The 14,435-nt window shown below is 45.2% G+C and overlaps 5 protein-coding genes across 5 annotated transcripts; 1 reads left to right on the forward strand and 4 right to left on the reverse strand.

Annotated features, from left to right (window-relative positions):
- Positions 1-386: 386 nt before the first annotated feature.
- Positions 387-2,168, reverse strand: VTP01DRAFT_7812 (uncharacterized protein; the record flags this gene model as incomplete). Its single annotated transcript, XM_069386865.1, has 2 exons — positions 387-1,867; positions 1,940-2,168. 2 exons carry the CDS (start codon positions 2,166-2,168, stop codon positions 387-389), a joined length of 1,710 nt encoding a protein of 569 aa, XP_069242277.1.
- Positions 2,169-3,338: 1,170 nt separating this feature from the next.
- VTP01DRAFT_7813 (uncharacterized protein) lies at positions 3,339-4,907 on the reverse strand (the record flags this gene model as incomplete). The annotated part of the gene is made up of 5 exons (XM_069386866.1): positions 3,339-3,742; positions 3,808-3,888; positions 3,947-4,095; positions 4,166-4,218; positions 4,599-4,907. The coding sequence occupies 5 exons, from the start codon at positions 4,905-4,907 to the stop codon at positions 3,339-3,341; spliced, it is 996 nt and encodes a 331-aa protein (XP_069242278.1).
- A 3,726-nt stretch (positions 4,908-8,633) lies between these two features.
- VTP01DRAFT_7814 (uncharacterized protein) lies at positions 8,634-11,433 on the forward strand (the record flags this gene model as incomplete). Its single annotated transcript, XM_069386867.1, has 5 exons — positions 8,634-8,679; positions 8,742-9,199; positions 9,298-10,444; positions 10,509-10,893; positions 10,962-11,433. The coding sequence occupies 5 exons, from the start codon at positions 8,634-8,636 to the stop codon at positions 11,431-11,433; spliced, it is 2,508 nt and encodes an 835-aa protein (XP_069242279.1).
- Positions 11,434-12,923: 1,490 nt separating this feature from the next.
- VTP01DRAFT_7815 (uncharacterized protein) lies at positions 12,924-13,539 on the reverse strand (the record flags this gene model as incomplete). Its single annotated transcript, XM_069386868.1, has 3 exons — positions 12,924-12,989; positions 13,047-13,233; positions 13,286-13,539. The coding sequence occupies 3 exons, from the start codon at positions 13,537-13,539 to the stop codon at positions 12,924-12,926; spliced, it is 507 nt and encodes a 168-aa protein (XP_069242280.1).
- A 196-nt stretch (positions 13,540-13,735) lies between these two features.
- On the reverse strand, positions 13,736-14,081 carry VTP01DRAFT_7816 (uncharacterized protein; the record flags this gene model as incomplete). The annotated part of the gene is made up of 2 exons (XM_069386869.1): positions 13,736-13,804; positions 13,866-14,081. The coding sequence occupies 2 exons, from the start codon at positions 14,079-14,081 to the stop codon at positions 13,736-13,738; spliced, it is 285 nt and encodes a 94-aa protein (XP_069242281.1).
- Positions 14,082-14,435: the final 354 nt, after the last annotated feature.

A 14,435-nucleotide genomic window follows, 5' to 3' on the forward strand; every position in this document is an offset into this window, starting at 1 on the left:
AGATTCATCACATATTAATATAGAGTTCTTCTGCATCCTGTATCTCCACCTTTCTTGTTCCGTCCATCACCATCAGCAACCGGACTTGTCCATACAAGCCAATAGATCTACTTTTTTTTATCTTTGGGAAAAAAGTGCACGGAAAATACACGAAGCTGGATAGATAGTTGAAGAGCTGTAAAGAGGATGATAAGGAGATATGGAGGGGTTTTTCGTCATTTTTTGTTTTAAACGATACTAGAGAGCGAGATGGGTGTGTGAGAGAGTACATTAACAAGGAAGGGAAAGAAAGAAAGAAGAAAGAAAACTTTTTGATAAGGAGGGAGAGCGTGTGGGGCAGCGCGATCGAGATAGAGAGAGGAAAGAAGAGATATACATGTGTCTTTTTAAGATGATTTTTGGATACTGATGAGAGATGGGAACTCAAAGGGAGTTGTATGGCGTTGCTGTTGCTGTTGCTGTTGCTGTTGCTGTTGTTGTTGTGGTTGTTGTTGTTGTGGTTGTTGTTGCTCATGCTGACTATCAGCATCCGTGCCATTGGCCTCCTCCATGTAGAATGGACCCTCATCATCAAATGGAGAGAATGGATCTGTACCGTCTAGCAGCTTCTTCCGCCTGTATGATTCTTCCTCTAAACCGATCGCAGATACCCCTGATTTTGCGCCTTTTGGAATATTGATAGCTCCTCTAGCAGTCAGTTGCTGCTGCTGCTGTTGTTGGTGGTAATAATGATCGTCATCAGCAAACATAGATTGATGTTGCCAGGGTGATGAGGATGGTGATAAAGAGTGTGTCAGACCAAAGGACGGTGAATGGGGCATATCTAATGGCGATCGATGGAAAACCAGCATGGACTCTGACGGTGATCGGTCGACAACACTTGCGTAACTGTGTCCTCGTGATAGCAATCCTCCTCCTCCTCCTCCACCACCAGCACTTGCTCCCAGCTGCTGCCGCTGCTGTTCTCTAGCTTTGCGAAGTTGTAGCTCAGTCGGTGTTAAGAGTTCATTCAGCGAGGATGGCAGCATAGCATCGTTCAGATCATCATCAGCATCCTCCATATCCAGATACTCGCCGGTACCGTAGTAACTGTTGTGTTGCGGCACATCCAGGAACCTTGACGTAGAATGGGAACGCTCTGGAATGCTGTGCAACGGGGTCTGCTGATGGAAACTGCTTCCTGTGCGGGTCAGGGAGGAAGACAACATGCTCGCGGAGGTGGAGGGCGATGATGCGGGATGCATAAATAAGGTACGCTGCGTAAAGGGTGAAGAACTGAGTTCAGAAGTTTCCCGCGGTGATGGAGAAGCACGGATTCCGCCGGCAGTTGCACCAAGAAAGGTAGGGTCCCTGGGTGAATATCGGCGTTGCTGCTGGTGGTCTTCAGCAAACAGGAAAGGATCTTGCTGCCGATGGATGGCAGTTGAGAGGTGGCTGAATCCAGATGCACGGGCATCGGCGCTGGTAGACAACATGTCGAATCGGGACTGGTCAAAGAGCCCACCGGCGCCACCGCGGACAGGCGAGAACATGTGTGGACCAAACTCAATTGGGCTTCCCAGCGGCGGCGATCGCAGCGAGGAGAAAGTGTTGTCGCCGACGGAGCGACTGGCTATCGGCTGAGCACCGGTCACGGCACCGTTGTTCCGATGCTGATTCATGAGCAACTTTCGACCATCGGGAGTGTAAGGCGACAAGGTGTGGAGCAGTGCGCATTTGGAGCCGAATTTGCAGTTGCCCTTTAGGAAATACTTGCACACAGCCGATTCGGAGGTAGGATCTGGATTATGCGAAAAGATGCAATTGGCGCCAGCAGTGCAGGTGCCTTGTTTGAAGAACTTGCACGGCACGTGAGATAGATTAGACGCTAAGCAAACAGGTTTCCACATTTAGTTCCCGTCCACACAGCCCAAACAATAACGGATAACCATTTGCTTACATTTATTGTGGCTGTTGTTGTTTGAATGCTTAGACGAGGGCGGCGGCGGAGACGTCGGGGAAGAGTCATGTTGCTGCTGTTGGGTGCTCGCTGGCAGCGGAGGCACAGGCGTCTGCTGGTTGCTGCGGGACCGTTTTAGTTGGAAGGGAGGAAGCCTCGAGGGCGAGCTTTTTGAGAGTTGGTTTAAGCTGAGCCGGTCAAGGCTCTCTACTAGCGACTGTTCGGACATGGAGTTGTATGTGTATGTATATGTATGTAGTTTGTACGAGACAGAGAGGGGTGGACAAGATCAGGGTAGGAGAACGATAGCGGATTTACGTCAGGTTTAGTAGCAATGTCAGGTAGGAACTTTTTGAATGGGATAACTTGCAAGTTACCCTGCGAGCAACATGCAATTACGATGGAAGGTAGATGGAGAGAAGGTGAGAAAAAAGGGGAGGAGCTGCGCGACAAAAAAGGTCCAAGGAAAGGAGACGCTGCCCACTTTGCAAGATGGTGACACAAGAACTGTTGCAGATGCTCTTCGCCTAGATATACCAATCATCGGCGGCATTGCATGAATACCACTTTCTAAGCATTCTCGGCAGTATAATATTCACGTTGTTCGACCACACACATCTCCATCCGTTCAAATGTTGCCCTGAAGCTGTTGTCATTGCGGTTATCGCTATCATCAGTACCTGTCCACATCAAGCGAGGGCCCCGAAACAGCATGTGCTCTGCTGGGCTGCGTGTGGTGCTTTGACCACCCAATATAACCCCGGTGGTCAGCTGCTCACCTCCTCTTGCACCTGTCTCTTTCTCCCGTGCTCTCAGTTACTATGGATATTCGACAGGTGTAAATTTGATCCGTGTGCATTTTTTATGCGCATATTTGGCTTGACCGCTGGTGCTTCTATTTTTTCACATTTAAAAGTAGATTACTAATTCATGAAGCGAAGTTCTTACATCAGAGCATACTTGTGACATACAGATTTTCATATCCCCTTTTCGCTATTTTGGGTGAAGATCATAATAAACTTTCTGGGAAGAATGGCGCAATAAAAACAATTTATTTCGCCGTTCGGAGGCGATAGTCAACCGTATTTTTTTCAAGGAAATTACTACGGACACATAAGAGCAGTCTTTGGGTGCAATATCGCATGATATTTTAGGCGTTTCGTTGTAGGATCGTCAAAGCGCTCGACGGCCATGGTAGAACACTGTCCCGATATTAGGAAATGCGCAAGTACTACTATGAGCGGGAGCTGCTTCTAATTAAATATGTGGACAAGTACTGATGCTCGTAATCAAGTAGCAATACTCTCAGCCCAGTGATCACAGTTTGCCGATAGGAATGTATTTAATACATTTGGAAGAGAAGCGATGGAAGATGAAAAGTGAGGCAAGAATGAAAATATCAAAGATACATAAAAGGGTGTATATGACAGACACATATTAATGCTTCTTCCGTCTTTTTTGAAGATGATGAAGCGTATGACGATGTTGACGATTGTGAAGGCAAAGACGAAGTCGAAGATAAGGCTGATGCAGAAGAAAACGTAGATGATGGTGACGGCATGAAAGTCGGTGGCAGGAACCAATGCTGTGTCGAATCAGAGCCTCTCAAAGGTTTGCGGGCTGTGATTAAGATCATAAGCGTATCCTTCCTGATGGATCTCCCAGCGAGCGCGAGTTCGAGCAATAGGAGCATTTTGCTAATGTAATTTTCATTGCAGCTGGGATGCTCGATTGCTTCTGTCCGTCTGATCCTTGTGATGTACCCGCAGGGCACATCCATGTCGAGAATGGAGATTTTACCACCTGATCAAAAGGGTAATCATTAGTATTATCGGATACAGTTAGACTTTATGAGTAATCGCACTGACCGTTGATGCAATACTCCAAAATGTCAACTTTGCGAAGCAAAGATGGGGTATAGGTGAGAAGCAGTAGCATGTCCCGCAGGACTGTTGGCATTTTAATCCTGCTATTTCCCCATTTCTTTGCTTTGATCGTTCTTTTCACCGATCTCTAAGCAAGCAACCTTGGTCTTTCCGCTGGAATAGATCATGTCTATTTTTCGTCCCATCTTTCGATTGGCGATTGCATCAATAACCGAAAGTCGCTGTTTTATGTTCTTGGCGGTGGCATTCGCAGTATTCGACTTCTCTTTGCTATCAAAAGAATAGAAAAGATAGTTTATCACATGAACATGTCAGATCTGATTTTTTCTACTGAACTTACCCTTCCGCTTTTATGCGACTTCCCTCTACGACTGTGCTGCCGAATCCCCATGCCTTGTAGAGAGTCAGAAGCACACAGTAATTTTACTAGTCGTCAAGTAGCACATACTTTTCTTTTATTGAACAGTGGAGATTACTACGTATGGTGCGCTTTTGCTGTTTGGTCCTGTTGATGCCTAATTCTACATACGTAGGCCGGGTATTTGATCATTGGAGGATACGCTGCCGCACAGTGATATCTTGCATTTAAACAAGGCCGCAACCATGAAATCGGTATTGGAAACGACGACTTGTTTCCTTGGAATTTGCTGAAGTCTGAGGATTTGGTAAATAAATCAATTCCCTGCAACCCCGGCAGTTCATAAATGCCAGGATAATTGATTTCAAGTCTTTCCGTTTTCAAACGACCGGATTCTTCACTCATAGTCGTTTACAAGCTTGCATCGCGCTTGCTTAAAGAGTGCCTTTAGGAGAATGGACTCCATTGGGCTTTTGATCCGGATCGCCTCGGAGGAAATTTGCTGTTTCCACGAGCGTAGGCCGTTGGAAGCCATCTTTCCGGTTTCGTGCCTGTGGAGCGTCTCAGAGAACTTGAGGTTCCACAGTTCGGGAAATTCTTCAAAGCAGTTAGACAGTGGCTCGTAGGGTGCATAATAACCTCCTGGCTGCGTGTTGAGGAGACTATCAAGACCAAAGAACGCAATAGCATTTTGCTCCATCGTATTAACCGACGTGCCAGACATGATTGCTCTTCTTGCACGATGGAAATTGAGGATCCGTACGTTGACAAATGCTTCGCGTCAAGGTTGTACAAAGTATTCAAGAATTTCCCCAGTTTCTCCAATCGTGATTCAGCTGTTTTGGCGTCTTCTTCACTCCAATGACCACGAGATCGAAACGCCGACCTTGGACAGAGACAAATGACATATAATCTGGAGAAAGCTGTTCAACGAGGCTCCCGAATCTCTTTGTGATGTTGTCGGCCGTGCTGGTAGATCTACATCGGCTGGCTTCGAGCCTTGTATTTGCCCTTTGCAAAATCGGAATTAGTACTAGAGACAAAAAGCGAATGTGTATGCATACCACGTATAACTGAATCGTTTATCTTTGGAAAAATTACAGTTGACTATCACTGCAAGGTGTGCATAGACATGGGTGTCCTCGCTGAAGTTAATGTCCCATTGTCTGGGCGTTGTTTCCTTGTCATAAAGAATGGGAATTGCTTCGGATACCATAAGATATCCCAGTACTTGACCCTATGCCCGGTGTACATCTGGTACGAGCGTTAGCCCGTGGTTAGATTCTCTCCTACGACAACAACGGGAAGAAGGGACTTTCTGGACGCCATAAAGGCGGTCCCCTCGGACAGCATTCATCGAATAAACATAATTTGGGGATTTGCTTCGGACAGACAGCTCGTCAATGGTCATTGTCGACAGACTAATCGCGTTGCCGATGGAGGATGTTGGCACCGGTTCATACGCATGAATAGACAAAAAGATAGAAAAAGGGGAAAAAAGGTATGACGGAGAGGATTTCGTCTTTGAACTGCTTGCGAATAAGTACAATCAAATCGAATAAATACAATACAAAGGTCTATCTATTTATTATATGCGTGGATAAAGAAAGGTGGGATATGAAGATGAATGGACCACTTACAAAAGCTTTGGATTTAAAAGCATGCCTTTGTGCTGTAAACGCATTCTCCATCTCCTCCACATCAACTACATAGCCGGTCATGGCCTGTCCGAGGGTGACTGCATACATCTGCGTGTCCGAAGCAAATCCCTAATTCATAAAGATATTTCTCGAAGACGATATATGCTATACGCCATCAATTGATACCTACATATTAGTATTATAATGCTTGCGATGATATGCCCGTATTCAGCGAGTAGCTAAATCGTCGCAAACATCGTGGGAAGAGATACATACTTTCGCCTCAAGTCTTACATTTATGAACTAGTACATAAGCTGCTTGCGATACCAAACATTGAAAGTGAAAAAGAATATAAATAGAATCTTCTGCAGAGCAAACACCAATGTCGCTTTCTTTCTTGATCTTTTTACCCTGATCAGGCAAATGAAGCACATTTACCCGTGTTGTTGGTAACGTAGAACAATAACAAATTGTGGTAAACCTTATGACAAATTGCGATCTAAAGGTGTTACACTCTGCCAGCAAGTCAAATGTAGCACGATAACTGCAAAGCAGGTTACTCGACAGCTGCATGCTATAATCCGGCTAGTCGGTCCGTTTACTGCCTGTAAAGGACATGTGAGCTTTCTATGGTACGCATTAATTCCAAATAAGCAGGATATTAACGGGCTGGCTGATACTAATCTTTTGACTACTGTAAAGTATCTTTCGGAACGCGGTTGTCTTGAGTAATCCCTGCCTAGTTTGAACTGCTCTGCACTGGCATACCTTGGATCAGATCCGCGCGGTCCTTTTCCGACTTTCTTGCCCGGAAAGTCGCGTTTAACGTGTGTTCCCGCGGTGGAAGCATCAAGGAATTCTATTTCAAGCGGCAAATTCAATTTATCCTGCTTCCCGGCGATATAGACTGAAAGTACACATCCACAACACGATGAGATGATGAAAGCTCTGACATTTCCTACATTTCTTTGCTGCAAGTCTCCCTCGATGGCAAGATTTAATTGTCGTACTTCGGTTACATACCAAGAATTATTTATATCCTCGCCAATCCAAACATTCACTTTTTAATCTCATTAACCTACAAAAACTTACAATTGTTAGCATAAGAGTTAGGATAATTCTCACACATTGCAGATTCTCTAAAAATCATGCCATTGCAAACCATTGTACTCGCCACACTGTTGTCAGCTCAATGGCCTGAATTCGTTCGTCGAAAATGTAATCTACATTATTCCCACACTTCGGGCATCTGAGTCTTGCAGCTGGCGGTCAGGGACCATCACCTTTGAGGAAATTTCTTGAAAAAATTTACGGCATTTCCGAGCGGCTCAACTCTACAAAAAAATTCTTATTGGTCTTAGATCGCAGCGATGATGGTGGTGAACGTGAACCTTGATCCACCTTCTTGTAAATATTTGTATATGCGATTTGTAAATTTTTGCTGACATCTAATAAGTCATCGCAAGCATGCCATGAACCTATCAAAACGTAGATTTCGCTTCCTAGTTGGTTTACTTCAACAAGAAGTCCTCTGCACTTGCATCACACGTTAGTTTAAGTTCCATATTAGTTGTACATGACCGCAGCAGTTCTCCCTGTACTTTCTCCTTCCTTCCTGTCGTTCCGATTTTACAGCCTGAGATGGGAATCACTGTGCAAATCATTGGTTCATGGAAATTTGGAAACGATCTCTCCTCCCGAGAAAAAGAAACTGCGATTCACTCATCAACTCCTTTACCCCATCACTCCATCAACAAAAACATGCCACACAGTTGCTACGCTGTACTTTTTCACAGGGCCAAGAAATTAGCAGCATTTGTAGCTAGCCAATTTTGCCTAATTTTGTCCTTAAAAGGGAAAATCATATGGAGATCGATTGTTGTTTTGTCGTTGCCAGGTCAGCAGCCTGCTCCAGCAAAAATTTGTTTCTGGCCTATTTTTACCAATAGGTTATACAACAATAGCGTTGTGGTATCCAGCAAAAGCAGGGGGGCCACTGCTGGCCGGCAAAGAAAATGTCCGGGAGGTGTACTACAGCGACTTGCCGGATTCAACAGGGAGTAGTGTAGCAGCGACGTCTCGTCCATTGTCTATTCAATAAGGGCGGCATGAAATGGTTTGGCACCCCGTTGTTGTATGTGATCTACACTAGTCCTCAATAAGCATATCCGACGGGGTGGAAGGCATGTCATAAAACGTGTGGTGAAAAGTGTGGGGTTGTCAAGAGCATAGGACGAGAGAGAGAAAGAACGACGCTGCCCAGTTCCTTTTTATATTTTCCTTCCATTCCATGCCTTTATCTATCAAAAGGCGATAACGCGTCACGACAATGCTGGGCGCACCGGTACATGGGGCTGTGCGTGTGGGTATATCTCCAGAACACGCTTATCATTTTTTAACCTGCTGTTGTATGTGCTTTTTCTATATTGAAGGTAACCTTGTTTGTCAAAATGTGGCGAGCCCTCTCTTTCATCACAAAGTATAGCTGCCATGCGTAACAGCAAGGGGTTTGAGGCGATCACATCACCGACTACCTGCATATACATTTCTTCTTTTTGCTTCTATTGCTGCAGCTGAATCTAACATTCTGATTTGCTGGTTGGGCGTGAATAAAGTTGATGTGAAGTGATTTGTCTGTTTGAAAGAGGAGGGAAAAACCTTTTTTGTGTAACCCAAAGCTGATAACAGGTCCGGTTTCTTATCGCGAGCGGGCGCATATTGAAACAAGACAAAAGGACGGCAAGGTGGGTGAGGGGAGAAAGAAAAGCCTTTTCTCTTCTTTTCCTATTCGTCGCTGCATTAAAGAACAATGCGTCTCGTTCCTCGAGAAATCGACAAGCTTTTGCTTCACAATGGTAAAACACAAATGCAGCGTGTAATAATAAAACAGACCTCTTTTAATAACTATTGTCATTAGTTGGATCCCTTGCACAGAAGCGCCTTGCTCGCGGTGTAAAACTTAACCACACAGAGGCTACTGCCCTGATCGCCTCGCAGCTACTAGAATTCATGCGCGACGGTAACTACAATGTAGCGCAACTGATGGATATGGGCAAGCAAATGTTGGGACGCCGCCATGTCAGGCCTGAAACCTTGGACACATTGCACGAAGTCCAGGTCGAAGGCACGTTTCCAGACGGTACCTATCTTGTTACTGTCCACGACCCAATATGCACCGACGATGGCAATCTGGAAATAGCGCTGTATGGAAGCTTCTTGCCGATCCCTCAAGCATCCATGTTCTCCTTGCCCGAGCCTCGGCAACCAACTGATTCTCCTGGAGCATATGTCGTGCAAGCAGGCAATATTGAGATCAATGCCGGAAGAAGACGGGTAGCTCTGACCGTCACAAACCAGGGAGACCGCCCTGTGCAGGTATGTTTATACTATTCATTTGACTTTATGGGTCACGGCAGCAGCAGCAGCTAAGTGTGAACAACAACAGGCTAACAAGAGGGCAAATTGCATTGCAGGTTGGGTCACATTTCCATTTTATTGAGGCAAATGCAGCCTTGCTATTCAACCGAGCGCTGTCATATGGCATGCGTCTTGACATCCCAGCTGGCACAGCGATTCGATTCGAGCCTGGCGACACGAAATCCGTTACTCTCGTAGAAATCGCTGGAAACAAGGTCATTTCAGGTGGCAACAATCTCGCTTCTGGTCCTTACGATATCACTCGACTTCCATCTATAGTCTCAAACCTGATCACGATGGGTTTCGCGCATGACGAGTCGCTACCGGCTTTGGAGAACCCCACACCGTACGTACTCGACCGTCAATACTACGTAGATCACTTTGGACCGACAACAGGCGATCTTGTGCGACTGGGTGACACGAATCTGTGGGCACGTGTCGAGCACGACTTCACGGTATACGGAGATGAATGCAAGTTCGGCGGCGGCAAAGTGCTTCGCGAGGGCATGGGTCAAGCCACAGGAAGAGCAGATGCTGAGGTTCTCGATCTCGTGATCACAAATGCATTAATCATTGATTACACTGGTATAATCAAAGCGGACATTGGTATCAAGAATGGTATTATCGTCGGCATCGGTAAAGCGGGTAACCCAGATGTGATGGACGGAGTAACACCAGGAATGGTCGTTGGTGCAGCCACCGAAGCCCTTGCCGGCGAAGGAAAGATCTTTACCGCCGGTGCCATCGATACCCACGTTCACTACATTTGCCCTCAACTCGCCTGGGAAGCCATCTCCAGCGGTATCACCACTCTCATCGGCGGTGGCAGCGGTCCCAACACCGGCTCAAACGCAACAACCTGCACTGATGGTAAATACCACGTCGAATTTATGATGAAAGCAACGGACGAATTGCCGCTCAACTTTGGATTCACTGGCAAGGGCAACTGCTCTAGCCCGCATGAACTCGCCGAACAGATCGAGGCTGGATGCCTTGGCTTGAAACTGCATGAGGATTGGGGCACAACTCCTTCAGCTATCGATACTTGCCTTGATATTTGCGACAAATACGACGTGCAGGCCACGATTCACACAGATACCCTCAACGAAGCTGGTTTCGTTGAATCAACCATCAATGCGTTCAAGAAGCGAACAATCCATACATACCACAGTGAAGGTGCTGGTGGTGGTCACGCTCCCGACAGTAAGTTTCCCTTTCTGAGAGAGACACGCTCAAGTGTTGGTTACTGATAACTTTCGAAAATTAGTTATTCAAGTGTGCAGTGAAAGCAACGTACTTCCTTCTTCAACCAACCCAACCCGACCGTTTACAACAAACACGCTTGATGAGCACGTTGATATGCTTATGGTTTGCCACCACTTGTCAAAGTCTATTCCGGAAGACGTTGCATTTGCCGAAAGCCGTATCCGTGCAGAGACAATTGCTGCTGAAGATGTGCTGCAAGATATGGGAGCGATCAGTATGATTAGTTCCGACAGTCAGGCTATGGGCCGCATCGGCGAAGTCGTTTTGAGAACGTGGAAGACAGCAAGCAAAATGCGATTGCAGCGTGGCAAGTTGCCAGAGGATGCTAACCAGGAGGGCGATAATCATCGCATTAAGCGCTACGTTGCCAAATACACCATCAACCCGTAAGTATCTGCCATTGGATATGGATAGCTTTTAAACATTTACGAACTAAATATCTGCTGATCTACAGAGCTATCGCGCACGGTGTCGGACACGTTGTTGGCTCCATTGAAGTCGGCAAGTTTGCAGATCTGGTTGCATACACTCCTCAGTTCTTTGGTACCAAGGCTGAATTGGTCCTGAAAGGAGGATTGATTGTTTGGAGTCAAATGGGCGATGCCAATGGCAGTATTCCCACCACCGAACCCATCTACGGACGACCCATGTACGGGGCCATCCCATCCTCACTCTCACAGAGCTGCCTGGTCTTTGTATCGCAACTGTCGCTTGACAAGAATGTTATCGAAAAATACAAATTGCGCAAACGAGCTGTAGCTGTCAAGAACTGTCGAAACATTTCAAAGAAGGACATGAAACTCAACGATGCCATGCCTGTCATCAAGGTCGACCCAGAAACTTACTCGGTAACAGCAGACGGCCAAGAATGTACATGCGATCCAGTGTCCACTCTACCGTTGACTCAGGCTCACTACCTGTTCTAAGTGAAAAAGGACGCTTTCCTATAGGTGTATATCCTCCCTTATATCTCCCCTTACCCTTGGCTACATCATCCACGGTCTATCTTATTCATTTATGCATCGTTCCGACCGAAATACCAACATTTTCGCACATTACATGTACTGTAAATTCTAGTCAAATTACTCCCTGTATTATTTCTCTCAAGATATCAAACAGAGCTACATATCTTCAAAATTGTACTTCTCGCATCGATAGCTGCTGAAACAAAAAGTATCTATAATTTGCAAGGAGCTCCAATGTATAGAACACAATATCAGATGCATCGACCTTCTCAAAGAAAAATACGTATGAATTTGTTTGACATAACGCAAAAGCCATGCTTTGGGAAAACTCTACCGACTACAGGGAAAATACGCTCGCCTTTGTGCCACGGAGTTCCTGACAATCAATTGATGCTTCATTGTTCATGCATTCCTGAATGTAAAAATCCATCGTTTCGATTCGTTCTTATCACTCGACAGTTTTTAACCTCGATCCTTAATAAACGTATTATGAATGGCTGCTCGAATGAAGTATCTGGTACATAGAATTTGCGACGAATTCAGCTGTCAACTTGACGCTCCTGACCAGCGAAACGTCAAGATCTTGATTCGTCACTTGAGTTCGGTCAATGCGTGGAAAAGAGCATGTTGGTGAAGGCTGTGCAAAAACCATTGGACGCAACTTCACCTGGACTTAGCAACTGGATGACAATGATCCCCGACGAGCCCTTCTCCCGAAGTTACGGATCCAATTTGCCAATTTGCCTTGTGCATATCCTCCCATCAACTAGACACTTTTCACCTTGGAGACCTGGCGGCTATATATGCGTACGACTACGCATGAAATTCATTCTTTCCCAAGAATTTTTCGTGATCCCTGCTACGACTCTTTTGGAGCCTCTAATCTTTATGAGGTGGCGATCTGGATAATATTACACTGGCCCTTGTACCATACAAAATACTCCAAAAAAAGTCGTAAATAGTCTAAGCATATCTAAAGGTGCCAATATCGAAAGCCTACCTTCTAATCTCATATGGCATCTGTAAAAGCAAATACGGATGAAAAAAATATCGAAATGGATGGTCTATGCGCTGACGATCACAGCCGAAAACATTTTTGAACAACTCAAAAATAATGGGCGGATCAGCGAAGCGGCAAAAAGATCATGAGGTAAGCTATATGTGGTCCTTTATAGGGGATTTATTCTAATAACTGCTCTGTGTATCAGTTCTGGGCTTTCATTAATCCTTGATTTGATTGACATCTCTGACGAAGGACACGAGCCATTGTTCAGAGAAGATAGCCGGAATACATACCATAAGTATCAATCACGTCGCAATTTTTGTTTTTCTTTAATCGATATCCGTAGTATCCTCATATACAAGATATTGTCTTATCTTCTCGCAAGCTTGCAAGACCATGGACTTTTATTCTTTATTACTGATACAAAAAACGAACTGATCCATCTGGACTAATCAAAATCCCAGGTTTTGGTGACTGATCGCTTTATCGCTTCGCTGTATCGGGGATCCTTGCACTAAGAACCCATAATTAGGTACCTGCTGCATCTAGCTCATATACACATCAACCTTACATATAAACAATATGACTCGAATCTCATTTCTAATAGACCGCGTGCCGCCCAAGAATCTTTACATCGCTCCAAATGTATGCCAGCGCCAACGCATCTCACTTCGAAGGTTCGAACCATAGCTTCTTTTGACTCTTCTCCTAAATCACGCCAGTGCAACCGTTTTCTGTATCTTTGAGCCGAAGCCGTTCTTTCATGCCGAGCTCCGTCATGCAACGCTCCATATATCTCAAAGGTTTAACGGCAGTGGTCCAGTCTCCACCAAGAAAGTCTCTGTGATCCAGTCTGACATATTTCCTTCATTGAGCCGGTCTGCTGTGAATCGACCTAGATCCCTACGCAGTTTCCGTGTAAATATCTTGGATTCTAAAGTGGTCAGATATCTGAACAGTTGCTTCATAGTGGAAAATTCGAGGCCCATGATGCTACGAAGACGAACTGTGCGAAACGCCAATGGACTTTTGCATTCAAGCAGATCAGTCTTCTGCTTAGCCATTGATATCACCGCTTATGTGTAACACCAAGCGCCACTCATCATCTTCAGAGATTTGTTGTCTGTGAGCTCGCATCCTCATGTACGTACTGATCTCTAGAGGTTCGGTATCTGCAAGGATAATGTAGACTAGAGACGTGTCATTCGAAAGATATCCATCTTTATGTACTTGTAAACTTTCAGGTTTGTATATCTATCTTCAAGCTGTTGTGTCCATCATTTCAGAGTTGCTTATGGCAGATGCCCTGCGGCGCTTTTCGTATGCATTCTAATAAAAGGAATGCATACAATTAGGTGTTTCGTGATTAGAGCTTATGTCTCGAACTTACATAATAAATTGCGTTAAACTTTTGATATAGAAGCCAATTTGCCGCCCAGTGATCTTTGGCCCATTCCAAATGTAAGCCGTCAGCAGCGCATCTGTTTTCCAGGTCTAGGATCATAGACTCTCGAGGTCTTTCCTTCAAATCACCCCAATTCATATTATATCCGGGGTCCAGGTTTCGGTGTTCTTGCTGGCAGATTTCCTTGAGATGATCATTCATACGTTGATGAGTCAAATCCTTTGGGAATCACCTTGTTGGGCAATTGTACTACTAGGAAGGGTTAATTAGGCATCGATGTGACCTGGGACGAGTTGTCGAACTGCATTGTTCCATTTTCTATATGTTTAATCGAGCATACCATCCGTTGAACCATATGATCCATATATACCGTCAAAATGTTGAATTCTTATAACAGATGTTGTCTTGTTCCAACGGCAAAGCTGCAGATTCGGTCATTTGACCTGTGGAGGGTAGGTGTCCTCGGGTGGAACCATTCTCAAGGTCATTGGATGCGCAGTTCAGCATATTCATCCTGTTAACAAAACTTGCCATTGAAATCATATATGTTCTTTA

This window comes from Rhizomucor pusillus (assembly GCF_041956525.1).
Source record: "Rhizomucor pusillus strain CBS 183.67 unplaced genomic scaffold VTP01scaffold_4, whole genome shotgun sequence".
Taxonomy (NCBI): domain Eukaryota; kingdom Fungi; phylum Mucoromycota; class Mucoromycetes; order Mucorales; family Lichtheimiaceae; genus Rhizomucor; species Rhizomucor pusillus.